The following is a 23,757-nucleotide window of genomic DNA, read 5'->3' on the forward strand; positions in this document are numbered from 1 at the left end:
GTAGCATATCTTCCCACATCTATGGTAATTTTTGTACTACTTCTTGGACTTTGAGAATAGTTCCCATCATCCCTTTGTCCTGAAGGTAATCAATCATCTATACTTCTAATCTCAAATTATTTATAAACACTGTGATTATCTTTGTGGTACTGGGGGTGGAACCCAGGGGCATTCTACCACTGAGCTACACCCCTAGTCCTAGTTTTTATTCTTTTATTTGAAACAGGGTCTCACTAAGTTGTGGAGGGCTTCGCTAAGTAGCTGAGGCTGTCCGCGAACCACGATCCTCTGGTCTCAGCCTCCTGAATGTTGAGATCACAAGCGTGCATCACCATGCCTGGCTTAATAGCTGTATTTTAAATACATATTTGTATCATTAGCTTATTAGAGAATAAGCCTAAGAGAGTAAAGGTCAACCCTTATCTTTCAGTCTTTCCATTGCCTTCCAGAGGACGTTATGTCATCTATTTACTTGTCAATCTATATGAAAATAATAAGTGTATAAAGAAAAGAACACATAAAACAGTAGAAACTATTTGTTACTGTCTTTGCTTGTGTCCTGCACTGCACTGTCTATGTCAAAGAGGGTGTATATAATTATCAAAAACAAAGAGCTAGGTAAACACCAAGTTTAGCAGAAATTTAGTGGCTATTTGTATCTTAATATAACTCACTAATAAATTTCCTAAGAAAATCTGCAAAATTAAGATAGTCATCTGAGCCCCAATGAATTATCCGCCTTCCCAATCCCTGATCTATCCATGAGTTTATTCAACACAAGAGTCATTGTCTTCCGTAAGTCTTTGATCTTGATTTAAAAAAAAACTACACTCAGTGGTATGTTGGTTTAAAAAAAAGCCAAAGTCTTTGATTTTTAACATTTGTTGATTTCTCTGATGTAAATATTCTCAGTATGTCCAATTTACAGGATATCTGTGCTAACACTGGATGTTACCCTTAGCTTTAATAGAAATTCCTCTTACGTGCCTCTGAAACATTCCTCTTTGCGTTTCTCTTTTTAGCTTACTAAGCCCTTAGCACCTTGCTCTGTCCTGGCATCAATTCACCACCCTCGTGTGATAGGCAAGATTTCCTAAACTTGGAGATCACTGCAGAGAAGGCTAAGGACGCTGGCTATGACTTCCCCCAAATTTTACCTCTCTATCTCCTATCTCTCTGATGCTTACTGTTCTTTGCAAAGACTCACACTATCTCCTTAAATTTCAGAAGAGAAATCACCTGTCTCACATTTCCTATCTCAAATTTCCTGTCCCGTTCTAAAGAACAGCCTCGCCATCTGTCCAGTTGGCCACTTCCTTCTGTCTCCCCTGGGACATGCCCCATCATTCATTCTCCCTTCTGACAACTGTGCAGCCCTACTGTTGGAACTAGCTCCTTTCCTACCAGTGTATAAAGAGGGTCACCTATTCTTATGGAATAACAAAAAATCCTGCCCGACCAGAGAGGAAAAACAAAGTTTGTGACAAATCCTTATTCTTGTCCAATGTTTTTCCCCCTCACTCAATTCCCTTGAAAGACTAGTCCATTTTCTTGCCCACTTCACTGATTTTTCAGATTATTATAAAATTTATACAAATTTAATATAGAAAGTTTCTTTTTTATTATAGAGATGGATATAAAATAACACCCACAAAATATCAGCCTTAATCCTGTCACTGGCATTTTAGTGCATGCGCTTCCAGGCTAAACCTGTGTGTGTGTGTGTGTGTGTGTGTGTGTGTGTGTGTGTTCATTACTAGAATTAAACTGTGAAGTTTGTAACATTGCTTACTCATTTATCGTTATATTGTTGGCATTGTTCAATTATACAACTCTCTTTTAAAAACTTAATTTTTTATTTTTAATTGAATGAATAGATGGACTCTGATTTCTATAACTGTTCATCTGCCACTAATTAACCAGCCTGTGAAAAAAGCCTCAGAACAACTAGCTCATTGGTGAAGGTGATCTCCTTCTTGTATAATACAATGTGCTCATTTCTTTTCTCATCTTACTTGAATTGTCTAAAATGACAGTGGGAAATACCCTACTCTTTCCCTTAAATAGTTTATCTTGCTTTTTATAACATCCCTTTTTATTATCATTTTATACAGTTTTTCTAATTATTTTCCTCAGTAAACATTGCTTATCCTACTTTATGTTCAAGGGTCTGTCCTTACTTTATTCTTTTTCATCTACATCATGACTTAAAATAATATTTTTATATAAAAAGTCTGCGATGGGTATGGTGGCACACACCACTGTTTGGAAGGCAGAGGCAGAAGAATTGCAGGTTCAAGGCCTGAGTCAACAATTTAACAAGACCTTCAGAAACTTAGTAAGACCTTGTTTCAAAATAAAAATCAAGTAAAATAGAATAGAGCTGGGAATGTAGCTCAGAGGTAGATTGCCTCTGGATGCATCCCCAGTATGACAACTGCTACTCCTACTAATGTCTAAACTTGTGAAAATAATGCTTTTCTTTTCTTAAGAATTTGCTTGGTTTTTATTAATTATATAATTATGGAAAATATTTCCCTTTGGCCAATTTTACTTATTTATTATTTGTTTACTTACTGGAGACAATATGTCTGGCTTAAACCTTTGAAAAGCATACAGAAGGTACTATGTAATTGTCACTGGGTCCCAAGTTATCATGTCTGCTTCTGTAGTGAGGTGAATAAAAATCTGGGACTCCAAAGTGAAGATTGGAGACATTATGCTCACTATATTGAACTCAGAAAATAGCAGTTTTTTTTCAATAGTCACAAAAAAATGCAAATTCACATGCCAATTCACCATATCATCAAGTCATAGTCTGAAGAACTGTTTCTTTCCTTGACCCTATTCTACAACAAGTTATTGGATTTATCAAATAAAATTTGCTATAACCATGTTGCTGCTGAAACTTTAAATGTACTGAAATTAATCTGCTTTCCCTTCTCTTGGTCAGGGTGAAGTAAAGAATCATGTTATTTAATTTTCCTCTAGATGGCTTTTATGGCAGATATGAATCATATAACCACATCTTTTTTTCACAGAGGTAGAAAGGCTCGGTGTTCCACAAGATTGGCTTATTCTCCACAATGTGTACAGGCAGAATATCAGAAGCAAAACAATTTCATAACACAAAATGCTTTATGTTATAGGTGAACTCCCAAGACAACGAGTTTTGCCACCAAGATGGAGTTTTTATAACAAAACTGTAAACTGTACTCTGCCCCGGTATTTGGTCCTATTGGCATTTTGTAGAGCTGACTAGGGGATGCTCTTTGGTCCTGGGTCCTACAAGAGTTAACCTGCCTAACTAAAGTAGTTGCTGGTGTATTTGCTATACTCAGGTGGAACACACTTAATATAACTCTACACTTTGAGCTTTCACAATCTGCATTGCCATTTTTTAAAAATCTCATTGGACCATCATCTTAAATTTGAGAAATGTGTTAGAGCCAACATTATTGTCTTTCTTGAACAGATTAATAAATTGAGGTTTAGGTGGCTGACTTGGCTTGCTAATTCCCATAATACCTCAAACTCCATGACTCCAAACAGAGGTCTTTGGTAGTAGTAATTTTTTTTTTTTTTTTTTTTTTTTGCTGTACTGAGGATGGAACCCAGGGGCATTTTACCTCCAAGCTACAACCACAGCCCTATTTTTTTATTCTTTATTTTGAAACAGGGTCTCACTGAGTTGCAAAGGGCCTCACTAAGTAGCTGAGACTGTCCTCGAACCCAGATCCTCCTGTCTCAGCCTCCCAAATGTTGGGATTACCATCATGCACCACCATGTCCAGCTTGTTAGGAGTAGCCTTTTTATTTTGTCATTAAACAGCAGCTACTTGCCAGTTTGGTTCACTGCAAACCACCTCGTGCACATGCTGACTTAGATGAATAGGGTACAAGAAGAGTAAACAGGGCAGCACACGTTCTTTGTGATTAGGTTTTCATCCGTTCAGCTGGTGGTGACTCGGTTGTCTCTATGCTGTGGCGCACGCCATGTGGGTCTGTGCTGTTACTACACAACACCGGCACCTACCCACTGGCTCCTGTCGGAAACCTGGGAACCTTCCCCTGTCTCTCTCCTCCTGTCACTGGCCAGGTCCACAAAAACACCAAGTGCTGTTGATGCTGCTGATTTCATGCCCTGAAAAGCTTGGAATCTGTCCTGTTTTCTCTACCTTCACTAATTTTGTCTCAGCCTAAACTTATGACTTTATTTGGGATCACTTTTAATTTACGTCCCATTTCTGGTCTTGCCAATTTCACTCATGAAAAATGAGTTTGCATCAGGGATGCAATAAATACACTTTCAAGACTTTTTATGATCCAATCCCTGCATTTCTATTTTTCAACGTGTTTTTTAATTGGTGCATTGTAATCATAGATCTTGATGAAATTCAGGGTGATAGAGGCATACATGCACGCAGACCTTGGTGCCTTGGTGAGCCTTCTCCTTGTTCCCACCCCATGCCCCTGCTGGACACTTCAGGTAGACAGCTTTCATTAGGTACTGGTGAATCTCATGGACATCATTTTATATACCTGCATTTTTTTTTTTTTTTACTTTTAGGGAATGTGCCATTATCCATCAGTTACCAATAAAAATACTAATGGAGCTTGATAGGCTCCAGAAAAGGCAGCCACTCTCACACTTACCAGGCAACCATATCTAAAAGACTGTAAATCCTAAATGTAGAAGGAGAAGCCCTATAAAATCCCACCATATTCTTTTTTTTTTTTTTTTGGTGGTACTGGGGTTCCTGGAAGCCCTTCTACCTCCGGGCTATACTCCCAGACCTATTTTTACATTTTTATTTGGAAACAGGGTCTCCTAAGCCAGCGCCCGCGGCTGACTTCGAACCTGCGCGATCCTCCTGTCTCTGCCTCCCAAGCGCGGGGATTACAAGCGTGCGCCACCACGCCCGGCTAAATCCCACCATATTCTTACAAAGTGTATGCTGTCCCTCACTGAAAAAGATCATTCCAGATATGAAGATTCAATCAAGTGAATATCTCTTTTGACTGTCAAAAAAGTTTATAAAGTGCTTTGAATAAACTTAGAGCTTTAGTCCATTATACTAAAAGAAATTCCCTAGATGCCCCTTCTGAAATACCATTGAAGAATGTTTTGAGTCTAAAGTTCTTGAAAGTGCAACTCCCATAAGCCACCTGGCAATTCTTTTCTTTTGCAGTACTGGGGATGGAACCCAGGGGAGTTCCAGCCACACCCTCAGCGCTGTTTTTTATTTTGAAGCAGGGTCTCACTGAGTTGCTAAGGGCTGAGGCTGTCTGTGAACCACAATCTCCTGTCTCAGCCTCCCGAATGTTGGGATCACATGTGTGCGCCACCACGCCTGGCTGCCAGTGAGAATTTTAAAGTTCAAAACTTATACTGGGATGCAGATGTAGTCTACTGGTAGAGTATTTACCTAGCATGTACGAAGCCCTCGGTTCTACCCCCAGCACTGACAACAAAAACAAAAAGAAAATGTATACTTACTCCAAAGTTGGTAGCCGCAAATCGATCTGAGGCAGAAACCTGCACATTTGTTGAGACAGTCGTGTGAGCATAGAAAGCGTTTATATTAGCCAGCAAGGTGCTCATGACACCAGGAACACCAGGGTACATGTACTTAGAAGACAGGCATGAAAAGTGCCTGAAAGACAGGAGACAGGAAGTGTTTTAAAACTGACGCCGATTAACTCACTTAACAGCTTATCTTCCCAGGCCAACAATTAAGTCAGTCAATCTATGAAAAGGCCAGCAAACCACCGCAATCTCTAAATGAAAGAGAAAATTTTCAGCCTCTGAAAATTCCCCATTCACAAATGTTAAGTAGATTAATTAGCGATTCGCCACAGGGTTGTAGAGATTTCCTTTCAACTGTGAGGTTGTGGTGTGCACACACCAAAAGTGTGATTTTCAATAGAACTTAACAGCGTCAGAAAGCAACAGCGCAGGGGTCTCCATCGCCCCCTGACACTGCCCCCGAGTATTTCAGTTCCCAAAACGTTCTTTGGCCTTTGTATTCTCTGTGAAGTCCAAGAGGCCCCCCTCTCGGTGCGCACTGAGCTAGTCAACTGTACATCTGACTTGAGTCCAGTGTGTGAGCTTTTCTTCTTTATTTTTCAGAAAGGAATATCTTTAGCAAGCAATTCTGTTTTCTAAGCCCTTTTTTATAGAAGGGCTTTAACTAGATTAACAGATGAATAGTGAGGAAAGATTGAATTATGCCAGCTTTATGCTGAAAAGACCATTTCTTTTAAACCTTGAATAATAGTATCATTTGTAACCATCAAAAGCATCACGTGTGTTCAGTTCTGTTACTTCGCTCAAGGAACCTGTTTCATTTGAACTGTAACAAAAGGTTTGGAAAATGAAGGGATGGCTTATCATAGAAGTGAAAGATAAAATATGCAGGAGGCAAGAATTTTTCAGTATATAATCTGATTCTCTTTTACTCTTAGACCTTAGTAGTTTATCTACCAACTAAAACTGAATGTATATTTATTATTATTATTATTATTATTATTATTATTATTATTATTATTTTTGGTGGTACTGGGGATCAAACCCAGGCACATTCTACCTCCAAGCTACATCCCCAGCCCTATTTTTTATTCTTTAATTTGAAACAGGGTCTCACTGAGTTGCAAAGGGCCTAAGCAGCTGCGGATGGTCATGAACCTGCAATCTTCCTGTCTCAGCCTCCCAAGTACTGGTATTACAAGCCTGTACCACCATGCCCTGCTCGGCATATTGTATTCTGTACTGCTGAACATTGTGGTAGGCTTTGAGGACTGAGTCTACTATTCATCACATAAAATGTTTAAGATAATTATGAGACAGTTATGACAAGAGGCAAGCAGAGTGCTCTGAAGACACTGAATTGGAAGATATGTGCCCATCCTGGTGAGGAAGGTCAGGAAGACTTCCCAAAATGAAGCCAGGCTATGAGCTGGTGAATGACCAGAAACAGCTAAGCCAAGCACAGAGCTCCAAACCACTGACGGAGAATGTTCTTCAGAGAAATAGAAGAGTACAAACCAAGACAATGGAAAGAAATACTGTATTCAGTGAACTTTATCGATTTTACATTGACAGAACCCAGATCTAAAGGAAAACATTCGAGACCTAATATAGCCAGAGACAAAGCTGGGTGTATGCAGAGTCCTGTAACAGTGTTAGGTAAGTTGGACCTTCTATAGGTCAAAAGACTTTTTTCAACAAAGCTCAAAATCTCATGAAGCAAATATAAGGAAAATATTTCCCCCAAGGAACTCTAGTTCTTCTACAGAGAACAGGAAGCAACATCATCAGATCTGTGTTTTAAGTAGATGATCTGGGGATGAGGCGCTGCTAGGAGGATGCGCTTAAGGAAAATGAGTGCAGAAAAGAATCTACCTGGGCAGGGCAGGGACGACGAGTGTCTGATTTGTGGCAGTAGTGTGGAGGTGGGGAGGAGGGTAGAGGAACACTGAAAGAGGACAAACTGTCAGGACTTGTGATAGGCAGGGAGGGGTAGAGAAAAGCTTAAGGTACAAGTTTTTGATTTGGGTGAGTGGATGAACAGTGCTTCTGCCAAATGAGAAAAAAAAACAAAACAGAAAAGAGGGATGTGAAAGTGGGAATGATATATTCTGTCAAATCTGAGTTTACCGGGCTTGTAGGGACTGAATAGGATTGTTATGAATCTAGAGACCTGGACTGGAAACCTCAAATTAAGATCATCAGTGTGCACCACCAGGAAGAATAAGATCACTTAGGAGAATCCACAGATTAAAATGAGAAATGTCGGAGTGTGGAATGGGGAGACACTGATATAAAAGACACCAGTGGAATAACAAGGAAAAAATCCATGTGAGTGTGCGTGCATGTATGTGCGTGCGTGGGTGTGTGTGCCTGCGCGTGCGTGTGTGCTTGTGTGCATCGAGTAATGGGATTGCTGGATTATTAGTAGAGACAAAAAGGTTTTGAAATGGAAACAAACAAAAATAGGTAAAAGGAAAGTAGAATCGGGAGTAGGGTATGAAGAAAAAAGTGATGATTAACACTAAGTATGTGACCAAATTTATACAATAAGGACAGAAAAGAAGTTACTGGACTTGACAAACTTCACAGTGATCTTTTGTTCAACTTTCCACTGGTGGATTGTCATACATCTTTTTTTTTTTTTTTTTTTTTTTTGGTGGTACTGAGGTTCCTGAAAACCCTCTACCTCGGGACTACACTCCCAGACACCTATTCTTTATATATATATTTTTTATTTGCAAACAGGGTCTCTTAAGCCAGCGTGGCTGGCTTCGAACCTGCATGATCCTCCTGTCTCCACCTCCCACACACGGGGATTACAAGCGTGTGCCACTGCCCGGCAACTGAAGTCATACATCTTAATGGAGTGCAAGATGGTGGAGGTATACATGCACACATCACCCAGTTAGCCCTGACCCAACTCCTGCCTCATTCCCTGCCCCACCCTCCTTCTCATGTTTGGCTTACTGGTTGACGCTGATATGTTTATGAATGCATGTCATGTACATTAGGGAATTTCCCTCTTCCCTGTCCCATTATCCTCAGCTATATCACCTTATTTGCTCATCTATGGCTTCTCCTTTTTCACCTAGAGTTCCTCCTTTGACTTTTTTTCTTTCTAGCTTCCACATATTAGAGAGAGCATCTAATGTTTTATTTTTTGTGACTGACTAATCTCACCGAGCATAATGTCCTTTAGTTCCATCCATTTCCCTGCAAATGACATAATTTTGTTCTTCATTATGGATGAGTAAAATTCCACTGTGCATAGAACCCACAGTTTTATAATCCATTCATCTGTTGACAGACATCTTGGCTGGTTCCACAGATTGGCAATTGTGAATTGTGCACTCATAAACATAGATATGCATGCATTAGTTTGGTAGTTTGGTTTTCACTCTTTTGGGTAGATACCCAGAAGTGGATTGCTGGATCATATGGTAGGTTTCTTTCCATTCTTCTGAGGAACTTTTATACCTTTTTTCTACCAACAATGTATTGGAGTTCCCACTTCTCCACATCCTTGTCAATATTTGTTTTATTTGTTTTGAATGATTGTTATTCTAATTGAGTTACGTGGAATCTCAGGATAGTTTTGATTTGCATCTCTCTGGTTGCTAATGATGTTGAACTTTTTTCATACATTTATAGGCCATTTGAATTTCTTTTGTGAAATGTCAATTTAGTTCACTTGCCCATTTTGATTATGTTATTTGTTCTCTTAGTGGTGAGTTTCTCTGTGTATTATAGATATTAGTCCTCTACTGGAGAAATAGTTGGCAAGAATTTTCTGGTATTCTGTCAGCACTTTTTGAGATTCTTTATTGTTTCCTTTGCTGTGAAGAAGCTTTTCAGTTTAATGCAATCTTATGTATTGATTCTCCTTTTAATTTCTTGTTTTTGGGGGGTCTTGTTGAGAAAGGTTACAGTGTTGGACCTATGCCCTCTTCAAGGAGCTGCAGAGATTCTGGTCTGAGTCCTAAGCTTTTGATCCATCTTGAATTGACTCTTGTACAGGGTGAGAAAGTAGTGTTTATTTTCATATTTCTCCATATGGTTAACTCACAGAATAGTTTTAAGCCTGGTTTTGATATCTATGTTCATAGCCACACAATTTACAACTTGCAATCTATGGAACCAGCCAAGATGTCCATCAACAGATGAATGGATTATAACACTATGGGAGATGTATACAATAAAATTTTACTCAGCCATAAAAAATGAACAAAATTACATAATTTGCAAGAAAATGGATGGAACTGGAGAACATTATGCTAATTGAGAGTAGTCAGTCGCAAAAAGTAAAAAATCAGATGCTCTCCCTAATAAGCGGAAGCTAGGGGAAAAAAGGGTCATAGGAGGAACTCTAGACAAAAAAACAAGAAAGCACAGATGATCATGCTGTAACTGAAGATTTAATATGATTACAAAATGTAAAAAACAGATGGAAAAACTGCTGTTTCATAATGAGCAGCATGAAAACAGCATGTAAGTAAATGACCATGAGAGTTCAGTTTTTCAATAAACACATGGTTGTTTGGGCTTGTTTTGTTTTACTGTTTTTCTGAAGTCTAATATCTTCTCCCAGACTCATTGTAATTAAACATTTTCTTCCCTTTTCTAACTTTCCCCATAAGATAATAAAGTAAGATGCTCCAAGAATAGAATCCAGACAAGGTCAGAACCTTCTCTTAACCACAACAGTAGGCCTCCTTTTAAATTATACTCCACCCTGTTTCTTTTTCTTTAACTTTTTAAAATTTAAATTTATCTTAATAAATATAAATAGTAGGTACATTTTTGTGGCACCATGTGATATTTTATACATATTTATATTGGGTAATGTTTAAATCAGTTAAACATATCTGTCTCCTCAAATACTTATCACTTTTTTATTTTCAGATTTTTGTAATATACACTACATGGTCATGATTCTATCCACTTAATTATGGTTTTATACCCATTATTCTGTCCGCTTACTGCCTGTCCCACTTTTCCCAGCCTCTATTAGCTACCATCGTATTCTCAACCTCTATGAAATCAACTTTTTCATATTCTGAGTGAGATCATGGGACACTTGTCTTTCTGTGCCTGGATTAATTTCACATAATAGAGTAATTTACAGCTCCAAATATGTTGTCACAAATAATAAGTTGTTTTTAAAATGTCTGAATAGTACTCGAGGATACATATGCACCACATTTCTGTCATTTACTCAGTTGTAAACACGAGTTTGTTTCCTTTTCTTGGTGAGCATGAGTAATACTGCAATAAGAATAGAAAAATTGATTTTCTGCCATACTGACTTCACTTCCTTTGGACATATATGCAATAGTGAGATTGCTGGATAATATAAAAATCTTAATTTTAATTTTTTGAAGAACCTACATACTGTCTTCTATAGTGGCTATATAATTTGCATATCTTTTATTGTTAATTGAAAAACCCAAATATGGGTGCACCCACATTTATAAAACAAACCCGCAGGGCATCAGTTCTAAATTGACCCATATGTACAATAATACTAGGAGACTTTAACACACCATGCATGCCACTAGATCAATCTTCAAGACAAAAGATCATGAATACTCCTGAGATCTAATGAACACTATAAATCAACTGAACCTAATAGATATATACAGAATATTTCAACCAGCAACAGAGGAATACACATTCTTCTCAGCTGCCAATGGAACCTTTTTCAAAATAGCTCATATCCTGGGCCACAAATCAAGCACCAACAAATTCAAAAGATGGAATATTATTACCTGCATCTCTTTCAGATCACAATGGAATGAAAGTAGAAGTCAACAGACCAAAAGAAATCACATAAATACATGAATACGGAATGATACATTCTTGAATGAGGACTGGTCAGAAGAGAAATAGGGGAAAAATAAAAAATTCATGGAATTAAATGAAAATTGAGACATGATGTACCAAAATCTATGGAACACTTTGAAGGCAGTGTTAAGAGGAAAATTTATAGCATTGAGTCCTCACATAAGAAAGAACAGAAAGTCATCAAATAAATAACCTAATGACACATATCAAGGACCCAGAAAAAAAGGAAGAGTATAATTCCAAAGTCAGCTGAAGGCAGAAGATAATTAAAATCAGAGCAGAAATCAATGAAATAGCAAATAAAAGAATACAAAGGATCAATAAAACCAAAAGCTGATTTTTGAAAGATTAACAAGATTGAAAAATGACAAGCCAAGCTAACCAAATTTGAGTTGAGAATCAACTCAAATGATTAAAATCAGAAATGAAAAAGGAGACATCACCATAAATAATGAAGAATTTTGAAGAATCATCAGAAACTATTTTTGAAAATTCATATTCCAATAAACTGGAAAACATGGAAGAAACGGAAAAAATTCTAGATGCATGTAACCTACCTAAAACGAATTCAAATTATATATATATTTGTAATATACAACATGCTGTTTTGAAATATACACGTACAATTTATAATGGCTGGAACAAGATAATACATTTACTGCTTTATATACTTATCATTTTTGGGTGGTGAGAAGACTTAAAATCTACTCTTTTTAGTTAATTTCAAAAATATAATACATTGCAATTTACTATGGTGGTTTGCATGTAGAATGCCCTTCTGACCCTCTCAGAAACAAGGTAGCAATCTCAAAAGCAGAGCTTGGTTGAAATCTCATCCACTGCAATGGATTTATCTGGGCGGTGGCCTGGGTTAATAGGGTATGGCTAGAGACGGTCAGTCCCTGGATGTTCAGCTTTAGATATTATATATGGTCCCTTCTCCCTGGCTTACTCTCCTGATTCCAGCCTCCATGATAAGAGGAGCGTAGTTGTAAGCATCTCCTTCTCTCTGCTTCCTGCTGATTTGCTCTGAGAACCATGGTCCCCAGCCTTGTAACTCTCTGAACTCAAAACCCCCAAGGAAATCGTGAGCAAATAAATCATCCTTCCTCTAAGCTGCATGTCCAGTCATCTATTCTATAGCAGAGAGAATGCTTACAGTCAACATCTTGTAAGACAGTCTATTGAACTTATTCTTCCTATCTGAAACTTTGCATTCCCTAGCCAGCCTCGCCACGACCCTCCCATCCCACCGCCCTCGTAACCACCACTCCGCTCTCACACTCTACTTTCGTGAGTTCAATGTTTTTAGAGTTTTCATATGAATGAGAATACTCAGTATTTATCTTTCTGTGTCTGGTTTATTTCCCTTTACACAATCTCCTCCAGGTTTGACTATATCATAATAAATAACACGAGTGCCCAGCATGGTAGTAGTACGTGCCTGTAATCCCAGTCCATGGGAGGCAGAGACAACACAATTGCAGGTTTGTAGCCAGCCTCAGCTACTTAGTGAGGCTTGTACGACTTAGTGAGACCCTATTTCAAAAAAGGAGAAAGGTATGAGGGTATAGTTCAGAGGTAAAATGCCCCTGAATACAGTCCCCAGTACCAATAAATAAATAAGTATACAAATAAATAACTGAGATACCTTCCTTTTTAAGGCTGACTAATACTACATTTTATTTATCTCTTCATCTTTTAGTTGACTTTGGATCTTGATTATTATGAATGATGTGTGGTGAACATGGGAGCGCAAATACTGATTTAACTTCCTTTAAGTTTCCCTCTCCCCTGTTGTTGTACATTGTGAATACACCTGTTTATTCTGGAATGTGTTTGGCCATACTTTACTGTCCTTGTATCCTCATTTAGCATAGTTATTTCTTTATATCCATATTTAACATAGTGATTTCCTGTATGCAGGAGTCAACCAATAATTTTTCTTTCCTTTTTTTTAATTGGTGCATTGCAGTCACACATCTTAATGGGATAAAAATCTTGTAGAGACATACATGCACACATCACCCAATTAGCCCTTACCCGACCCCATCCCATTCCTGCCCATCCCTCCTTCCCATGCTTGGCTTGGTGACTGACCTTGATGTTTTTGTTTAAGCTCATCATGTGCTTAGAGAGTTTCCCTCTTCCCCCTCCCATCCCCTCCGTTAGATCGCCTTATTTGCTCCTCTAGAGGATCTCCTTCTTTATCTAGAGTTCCTCCCGTTATCCATTTCTCCCTAGCTTTTGCATATTAGGGAGAGCATCCACTTTCTTATTATTTTGTGATTGACTAATCTCAGCATAATGTCCTCCAGTTCCATCCATTTCCCTGTAAATGATGTAATTGTGCTTTTCTTTATGGCTAAGTAAAATTCCCTTGTGTACATATCCCACAGTTTTGTAATCCATTCATATATTGATGGACATCTTGGCTGCTTCCATAGTTTGGCAATGGTGAATTGTGCAGCTATGAACATAGATACACATGCATTAGTTTGGTAGTTTGGCTTCCTTTCTTTTGGATAGACACCCAGAAATGATATTGCTGGCAATAATTTTTTCTTAATGAAGAAAAGTATCAATGTGAGCCAAAGATATTCATATACATTTAAAAAGCACTGGACATGCGCTCGGTTACCTTGAATAGGACAGTTCATCATAACATCCGATTACTTTGTGTCCATTTGGTTAAAGAACATAACAGAGAATGCTGTAACCATGATGGCAACCTTGAAGGTTAATAGCACTCTACTTATCACCGGTATGCCAAGAGGAGTGTTTTAAATTTTCCAGAGCATTAGGCATGTATTCATCTTAGAAAACTGACAGAAATATTTTACTTTCTGATTAATATTTAACTGAGGTGATTTCTGGGTACAGTAGGTGATAGATAGCTCCTAGAGTAACCCCTATAATCCTTGCATGACACCTTTCAACAAAATGAAAAAGTGGTATAAAAGTTCAACAGCATTGGGAATAAAAGCCCCCAACTAAAGATTTACCAGTATCTGGGAGGAATGTACTCTAATTTTAATGTATATAGCTAGACTAAACAATATCTAGTGTGACTGACTAATGTTTAAACTACTAAAATATTAACTGAAGAAGAGGGAAATGGGAGGATATTTCTAGGAATGATTCAGTATATGCCAGCACACTAGAGATATGGGTCTAGGCTGCTGCCCAGATGTGCTGTTAATCCATCCCTATTTCATGGTAATGGCCTCCTGGGGCAGGAAAGTCATTTCTCATTTCCCACACCTGTATCCATTAAAGAGTGTACGACTCCCAAGGCTGTCATGGAGTGTGTGCAACGGGGAACGGGCCATAGGGTGTGAAGCGGTTAGAGGAAAGGGCTGGGAGACACTGGGAACAGTCTACCCTGGGGAGTGTGCACAGTCTTTTGTGCTTTGCTTTTAGCAAAACAACATTCACAGATTTACACTGTTCCTCCCATTGGTAAGTTCTCTAAGTATAAGATGCTCTGCCAGTGGAGGCAGATGAATTCTTCTCCCCATCTAAAAGAGAGCTTCTCATGAACGAAGACACGGAAAGGCGAATTAAGTGTCTTAAAGGCCAGCAGCCGGCTGCTGAGAACACTCAGGTGCCTAGAAAATATGGATTAAAGGAAATCCTAGCCGGGCGTGGTGGCACACGCTTGTAGTCTCAGCATTCTGGAGGCTGAGACCGGAGGGTCACTGGTCATGGACAGCCTCAGCTACCTAGTGAGGCCCTCCGCAAGTTAGCGAGACACTGTTTCAAAAAAAGGAATAAAAAAAAATAGGGCTGGAGGTATAGTTCTGAGTAGAATGCTCCTGGGTTCCATCTCCAGTACTGCGAAAAAAAAAAAAAAGGAAACCCTAAAAATATCCAAAATAAAAAGGATGCAAATGTCTTTGTATTAGTGCAATAAATACATGTGTGTGAATGTCACATATATATGCATGTATCATAAAAATTTATTAACTATTGACTTATAAGTAAAATAATAATTGAATGTTCTAAGTGTTAGAACTTAAATGTTCTATTAATTGTTCTAAGCATTAACTCTGGAGCTATAAAAATACTATTTTTTAATATCAATGTCAAATGCTTAAGCTATTTATTTATTTATTTATTTATTGGGTGGTACTGGGGTTCCTAGAAGCCCTTCTACCTTCGGGCTACACTCCTAGATCTATTTTGTACTTCTTTTTTTATTTGGAAACAGGGTCTCTTAAGCCAGCGTGGCTGGCTTTGAACCTGCAGGATCCTCCTGTCTCTGCCTCCCAAGCGCGGGGATTACAAGCGTGCACCACCACCCTCAACAAATGCTTAAGCTTTTAATCATGATATTCCAATTGTTTGTTTAGACCTCAAGTCACTGGTTATTTCTCAGACCATTTTCATATAAGTTCAAAGAGAGCAGCTACCTCCTATTAAATATTATTAACTTAAATGTGCTATCTTTTCCCTATTGTTAATTTTCCTTGTTGATTATTGCTAAAAATTCTTTGTAAACCTAGGTACTAATGTTAATCAAAGAAAATCAAGCTTCTAATTTTTTGTTTGAAGTAAAAATTCTTTTTACATGTAGGTCAGTCTGATTCCTGACTTAGAGGAGAAAGGTTTTATTTTGGCTCATGGATTCAGAGTTTTTATCCAGGGTGACTTGGCCCTTGTGCTTTGGGGCCATGGAGAAACTGACTTTAGGAATGGGGCACTGGACAGAGAAAGCTGCTTATCTCCCGACAGCAAGGAAGTGAAGAAAGCTTGGGAGGGATGCTCTGCCCAGGCCGCCTTCGGGGCATGACCCAGTGAACACTCACCTGTTAAACGTTCCGCCCTCCCAAGAGCGCCATGCTGGCCCTAAGCCTTTAACATCTGGCCTTTATGGAGCTTCTAGGTTCCACACTATAATAATGCGTTTTTCTTTTAAAAATTTTAAATTTCCTTTTTAAAACCAGTATAATCTTTAAGGTGTAAAATGTACAGTCATATAATCTGTAAAGATACTTGACAGTGTCATTTAAAAATAAGGCGAACTAACTGAGGGGGGTGGGAGGGCGAAGAGGGAAATTCCGTAATGCAAATGATGTACATTCACAAAACTATCCAAGTCAATCACTAAGGAGGGATGGGGAGAGAATGGGTGGGAACTGAGTAAGGCCTAATTGGTGATGTGTACCTGTATATCTCCACCATCTTGTACCCCATTAAGATGCATGACTGCAATGTACCGATAAAAAAAAAAAAAAAACTGTAATATTCTATGGTCTAGGTAATGGCAAGGACATAAAACTCTGTATATCTTTTCAGTTAAAAAATATCTTTATGGAAGAAATCAAACAAACCACCCATGAAATGGTTTATTTCTTTCAAAATTATTATAGACCTTAGTAATCTGGGATATAAGCATATGTCTTCCTAATATAAAATCCCTAAAACAGTAAGCACTAGCTTAATTTCACACACGAAAACATGTTTCAAGAGTTTATTTTAAAACTTCTAATGGAGTGTTCTTCCACATAACTTCCTAAGACACAATGCAGGTATGAGAGTGGGTAAGATGTGAAATTCAAGGCAAAAAAGACAAACTCGACATCTGTCTTATTGATAACTTTTCTCCCATTCGGTTTTTATATTGGTATCAATTGCCATGGTACTTTTCTTTTTTTCAATCAATTGATTATCCTGAAAAACGTTTGTTCTATGGTAATAGAGGAAAAGGTAAATAGGTCAAAATCCTTAGTATGGCTCTCCTAAAATTGGTTCAAATTAAATTGAGCACTTCTCAATACACCTAAAGATCACAGGTACATACTTGAAAGGTAGCTGCTATCTCTTAAACTTAAATAAAATGCTCTTCTTAGAAATAACGAGTGACTGGGTATCTAAATAAACAATTACAATATTACGATGAAATGTTTGAGCATTTGACTTTGATTTAAAAAACACTGAAAGAAATAGAATTTTGAGGTCACTCTAATAAACATAATCTTTTCCCAGTCTAGTAAACACACACACACACACACACACACACACACACACACACACACACACACACAGTCTTTTTACTAAAAACTGTGCCCAGGAGCATATCTCTTAGTATCAAAATAATAGCCGACATTGAAGCCTTTATAAATTAGCTTATAGTTCTGAATAATAAATAACTAGGCAGTTTATATAATAAAATTAGCAGTCTGCATCAAAGCATACTTTTTTTTTTGGTGGTACTGGGGTTCCTGTAAGCCCTTCTACCTCTGGGCTACACTCCCAAACCTATTTTACACTTTTTTATTTGGAAACAGGGTCTCTTAAGCCAGTGTGGCTGGCTTTGAACCTGCGTGATCCTCCTGTCTCCACCTCCCAAGGGCGAGGATTACAAGTGTGCGCCACCATGCCCGGCCAAAGCATACATTTTTAAATGATAGAATGGAAACCACAAAAGAAGACAAGTTTTAAAGAAGAAGAAGTACTAATTGGGGTTAGTAGTTATTGGAAGCTGTCAAGAGACAGTCGATATGGTTTTGTTTTGTTGTGTTCTGCAGGTGGGATCCATTGAGTCTGGTGGCCAGTTTATAGTTAAAGGCACCTTGGCAAAAGATTCTTCATCCTGACTTTAGCCCTCTTTTATGAACTTAGAAAAGTAACTTTTTCACTCCTTGACTTTTTTCTCCTACAAAATGAAAAGACTATTAGAAGATACAGTCTTTACATATTCTAACATACTATGAATTTTTGAATATAGGTAACACGTTGGAGTTGTCCAGCAACAGTTTCTTCTTTTACCTTTTTCTCTGTTTTTTGTCCTGGAGATGGAACCAGAGGCATTCTATTTCCAAGCTTCACTCTTATTATTATTATTATTTTTTTTTTTTTTGGCTAGAGCTTTATTGGCTACTTAGAAATAATTTCTTAGCCAAGGATAGTTTCTGCATCTCCTCTTCTTCCTGTAAAGGGACTAGGCTGTGGCACATGGCACACACTGGGTCAGAGAGAGGGATGGGCAGGGAAAGGAAGGGGTGTTGTTTGAGCCTCCAGCCCGCACTATGCAGCATAGTGGCCATTGATTCTGTGGCAGCTGGCGGCTCCTGGGCCTGGGCTTAGGGTTCAATTTCCAGCACTTGAAGGCAAAGGGCACATGGTGGTTGTTGGTGCAAGCACAGAAGTCTCCAATATCCATCAAGTAGCAGCCCAAGTCATCAATGAAGGTGCACTTGGAGGCCCAGGGGTTCTAGCAGGTCGTGTATGTTTTCTTCCAGGAAGCTCTGCTTCAATGATGGATGATGGAGACCTCTGTGCCCTTGCTTTGGGGTCCCCAGATTCTTGCCCATCAGAGTCATCCATAGCATATTGGGGAAGTACAGCCTGGCAAGAGTTTGGGGGTCTCCTGGTCAGAAGGGATGTTGGTCAGCTTCTCCAGCTGGAGGAACCGGGGAAGACTGATGATGTCCTTCTCCGACAGGTGGCTCCCTGTGAGGATGGCTCTGCTCAGGTGGATGTACCTTTCCACCTAGTTATTCTCCTTCTCCAATCTCTCATCAATGAGAAGTTCATCAATGGTTTGGGTCAACCTTCCTTTAGAAAGCAGCTCCTCTGCTCTGACCTTTTCAAACATACTTGTCTCCTCATAGCCCTCCTTCTGTTTCTCTTCAAACAGCTTATAACAGGAACTGGGGTTGGCCACAACAGTCAGAAGTCCTTCTCGTCCTCTCTCTGGCTGTACATAGGGACAGAGCACATGAAGTCATCTGCGTGGCCAGTCATCAGCCAGTCAGAGAAGGGCTCCACTGGCACCTGCACCTGCTGGGCACAGAGGAAGTCTCCCTTTGCTACCAATTAGGGCTCTGTTCAAGGGGTATTCTTTCCCGTGGGTCTTGACAGGCAGCGACACCATCAGGTTCCCAATGGAATCCACGCTGGCCACCACGTGGTCATCTGTGAGTCAAATCATGTAGCCAACACCAAATTCAGTGGATATTTTATGGGGAAGTCTTCGAGCTTGACCACCTAGAGTGTTGAGGATCTAGGAAACCGTCTTCTGCGGAGCTTGGGTGTAGCAGAAAGCCATCTCATCCTGAAGCCATCAGCCCGGGCAGTTGGTGTCCTCATAGACCGATGCCACATGGCTTTAGTCTTTCACTCAGCCCCATCACTGTGTTCATAAAACCCTGGAGCTCCCAGCGTAGGTGACCTTTAGAGACCTCTGGGTGCTGGGGTCAAGATGCAAGAAGCTGCCCACAGTATTACTGTGTCTTTGTATATCTTTTTTATTTTTAATTTTTGAAATAGGGTCTCACTAAATTTCAGAAGCCCTCACTAAGGTGCTGATGCTGGCCTTGAACCTGTGATGCTCCGGTCTTCTCTCAAGTACTTAGGATTACAGGTTTGTACCAGCATGCATGGCTATGTATCACTTAGTACCAATAAGTATTGGTTCTACTGGAGGCAAGTTTTTATAATAATTAAAGAGAAAGAGAGAGAGAGAGAGAGAGAGAGAGAGAGAGAGAGAGAGAGAGCGCGCGCGCATGTCCAAACAGACCAAACCAAATCCACTGTTGAGGTGGAGTCAACCTGAGGCAGTCTTTGCTCTCTTTGGAGTTCTTATCTTAGATGCTCTACTCATCTGAGTTGATGTATGTTCCCTGTTTTTGTGTAGTTTCAGCCAAAGCAGTTTTTCTTGCTTCTAACAATTTCTTTTAAAAATTATTTTCTTTTAAGAGCTACAGTCCCAATGTCATTTAAGTTACTCTAAAAGTATAAACAGGATTAACAGTACAACCAGCAATTTAAAATGATGGAATGGATCCCTGCTACAAAATACCTTTTCGAAAAGTACCCCTTGAAAAAAACTAGATCAGAAAGCACTACTGAATTCTCGAGACACATTTAACATTCTCCACCAAAGGCATGATTAAAAGCAAGAGTAGTAGTGTTAAAAACAGTTGACTTCACTTTTGCAAGTAAATAGGGTTAGTGTCAAAAGAACGTAACAAACAGAATTTTAGTTTCACATGAAAAGTTAGAATAGCACCTCTCAAAAAATGATGTTTCAATTGTGAATAACAAAAAATGGTGTGGGCATAAAACAGATAAATAGATAAATAAAGCAGAATAGAGAGGCCAGAGATAAATATACACATCAACAGCTAACCAAGTTTTCACAAAAGTGCCAAATACAGAAAATGAAAGAAGAGGACTTCCGGGAAGATGGCGACAGAGAAAAGTGGGGCTTAAGAGCCCCGCTAACAACCAATCTCCATTACCACAAAACCAGCACCTTTCATAGCCAGAAAACACCATCACCAGAAAAACAAAAAACCACCAGGCTCCAGAGAGAAAGCGGACTGAGAACAGAGCTCAGGGCCACAGAGGAGACACACACGCCCGAAGACACGGCAGCAGCGCCATACTGCCGGCGGCAGAGGTGAACTCAACAGACGGCTACAGCAAGCCGAGGTGAGCCGCTGTGGAACAGCCAGGCGGGATCTTTCGGCGCAGAGAGCATTTAAAGCTCCCAGTGGCTGAGCTCAGCACACGCTGCAGGGATTCAGAGTGGAAATCAAAACCAGAGAAGAAAAAATACGCCAGCCTCACGGCCGAGGGCATGGCAGCGGCGCCATATTGCCACCGGTGGCGGCAGCAGCAGTGAATTCACCGAGTCCAGTACAGCTACATCTGCGTACTCAAGAACAGTGAGTCAGATTGCGGGCCACAGAGGAGAAGTCCCAGTACTGTACCTCCTGGGACTTGACCCAGTGAGGGAGTGGTGGTGGCAGAGATATCACACCATAGGAGAACGTGCAACCTGGCACACCCCATAGTTTAAAGCAGCCTCTATCGACTCCCTGGGTCAGAGACTCTGTGATACAACCCAGTAAAGGAGTAGTGGGGTCTGAGATAATACAGACTCGAGATCCAGAGCACCTTAAGTGAAGCCATAGTGAGCCAAGGGAAGAACCCAGAGAAGGCACAAACCTCCGAAATTATGGGAAAGAGGAATAACACTGGAGTAATGAATGTGCACAACCCCACAACATCAGAACCCGATAAAACAGAAAATCAGAGATTTCTAGAAGATCAAATCAGGAAAATAACTGTAGAAATAATAGAGGTGCTTCGAAAAGAACTCAGAGAGAGCCAAAAAGAGATAAAGGATGCAATTAATGAAGTAAAGGCCTCAATTCAAAACACAAACAACCGATTAGACCACATGGAGAACAGAATCTCGCTCTTAGAAGATGAGCAATCCAAAAATGAACGCATACTTTCTAATCTAGAAAAAAATATCCAACAGCAGGAATCTGACATTGAAGAAATATGGGCCCATCTTAAGAGAGCTAACCTAAGAATAATTGGAATAGAGGAGGGAAAAGAAAGTGAAACCAAAGGGATCAACAATCTCTTCAAGGAAGTAATAGCAGAAAATTTTCCAAACATAGAGCAAGAGCTTGATACACAGATCCAGGAAACTTATAGAACTCCCTTTAGACAGGATCAGAGAAGAGGATCCCCACGCCACATAATTGTCAAAATGACCAATGTGGAATCCAAGAAGAGAATCTTAAAGGCAACAAAAACAAAGGGCCAAGTGACATTCAGAGGCAAACCAATTAGAATCACTCCAGACTTCCTAAACCAAGTCATGAGAGCCAGAAGGGCTTAGAGTAACATATTCCAAACTCTGAAAGAAAACAACTTCCAGCCAAAAATTTCCTATCCAGCAAAACTTTCTATCAAATTAGATGGAGAAATAAGAAGCTTCCATGACAAACAGAAACTGAAGGAATTTATGTCTTCAAAACCAGCGCTAGAGAAAATACTCAAAGAGATTAACTACAAAGAAGAAATAGGTAACACTCACCAGAACCAGAGAAACAAGATTTTCCATCCAACAGACAACTAAGATTGGTTATCTGTGGAGATTCATTATTTATGTTAGTCTTTTACCTATCTCTAAATTGTATTGTTTGCCTTTATTGTTGTTAATTTTTAGGATTTCTAGTTGGAATATTAATATACCTTCAGATATAGCATTTGGAAATATTTTATCCAATTCTATTAGTAACTTTTAACTCTGTTTACATTGTCTTTGGATATACAATATTTTTTTTATTTTTTAGGGAGTTTGTATATTCTTCTGTTGCCGGTGCCATTGAAATCATATCCAAGAAATCACTGCCAATTTCAATGTTGTGAGGTTTTATGACCCAGATTTTCTTCTAAAAGTTTATAGTCTTAAGATTTATATTTAGGTCTTTTATCTATTTTGAGTTAATACTTGTATGTGGGATTAGGTAAGGGTCCAATTTTATTCTTTTCCATGTAATTATTATTTTTCAACAATATTTAGTTAAAAGATTATTATTTCCACCACCAAATGTTCGTGGAAACCTTGTCAAAAATAACTTGACAATATAGGGAAGAATTTAGCTCTAGGCTTGTATTTAACTCCAATGGTTTATATATCTGCCTTTAGAACAGTACTACACTGTTTCAATTATTGTAGCTTTATATGGTTTGAAATCAGAAAATATATATCTGCTAGCTTTGTTCTTTTTCAAGATCGTTTTGGGTATCTAGAATTCATATTCCATATTAGGATAGATTTTTTTCTGAAAAATAAATATATAAATATATTGTAGTTTCACCTAATAAAAACAGAAAAAAATATGCTCTGGTAAGAAAGAAAGCAAAAAGAAATATTGAAATGTTATCTTTAAATCATCAAAAGCTTGGTATCAGACAAATGAAACTGTTATGTGAGATTATCATTTTTAATTTTGGATAAATTGCTATAATACTAGATGTCAACCACTAAGCCAAGCATGGGAGGGAGGGATGGGGAGAGAATGGGGTGGGGATCGGGTGGGGGCTGACTGGGCGATGTGCGCATGTATGTCTACAAAAGTTTGTATCCCACTATGATGTATGAATACAGTGCACCAAAAAAATGAAATTAAAAAAAAAGAAAATGAAAGAAGATAGTCTTTTCAATAAATGTTCTGGGAAAACTGGATATTTATTAAGCCAAAAAAAGTATAATCCCATCTTTCTCATGAATGCTCTAGAAAAATGAATACATTTTTATGCAATAGATAGGATTAGTATGCTGCACCCAGAGATAAAAGAGTCTGTGGTGAAAGGGGCATGCTTTTATACTGAGTAGGATGTACCCTGGAGAACTGGAATGTTGAGTCTTAATTTTCAAGTTATTTACCAGCACAACAGATTCAGTTCCTTCTACAATGAGAGATACACAAGAGAAAAATTTAATAATGCCCTATCAGACTCTCTGCTTTAATAAACCCTTCCCCATATTTATTTCTACTCCAAACCCATCTTCAAAGATATGAGAATGCACTTCCAAGAGACCAAGCAATGTCTAAGAAGAG

General features: G+C 38.8%; 1 protein-coding gene across 1 annotated transcript in view; it reads right to left on the bottom strand.

Moving 5' to 3' along the window:
• UNC13C (unc-13 homolog C) overlaps positions 1-23,757 on the bottom strand; it is a gene marked incomplete at both ends in the record, with an annotated part of 469,864 nt that overhangs the window by 257,980 nt on the left and 188,127 nt on the right. The window contains one exon of the mRNA XM_080707444.1: positions 5,501-5,657. Within this exon, the coding sequence (XP_080563570.1) occupies positions 5,501-5,657 (157 nt within the window). The remainder of the gene's footprint in view (positions 1-5,500; positions 5,658-23,757) is intronic.

Source organism: Muscardinus avellanarius (assembly GCF_963383645.1).
Source record: "Muscardinus avellanarius genome assembly, chromosome: 12".
Taxonomy (NCBI): Eukaryota; Metazoa; Chordata; class Mammalia; order Rodentia; family Gliridae; genus Muscardinus; species Muscardinus avellanarius.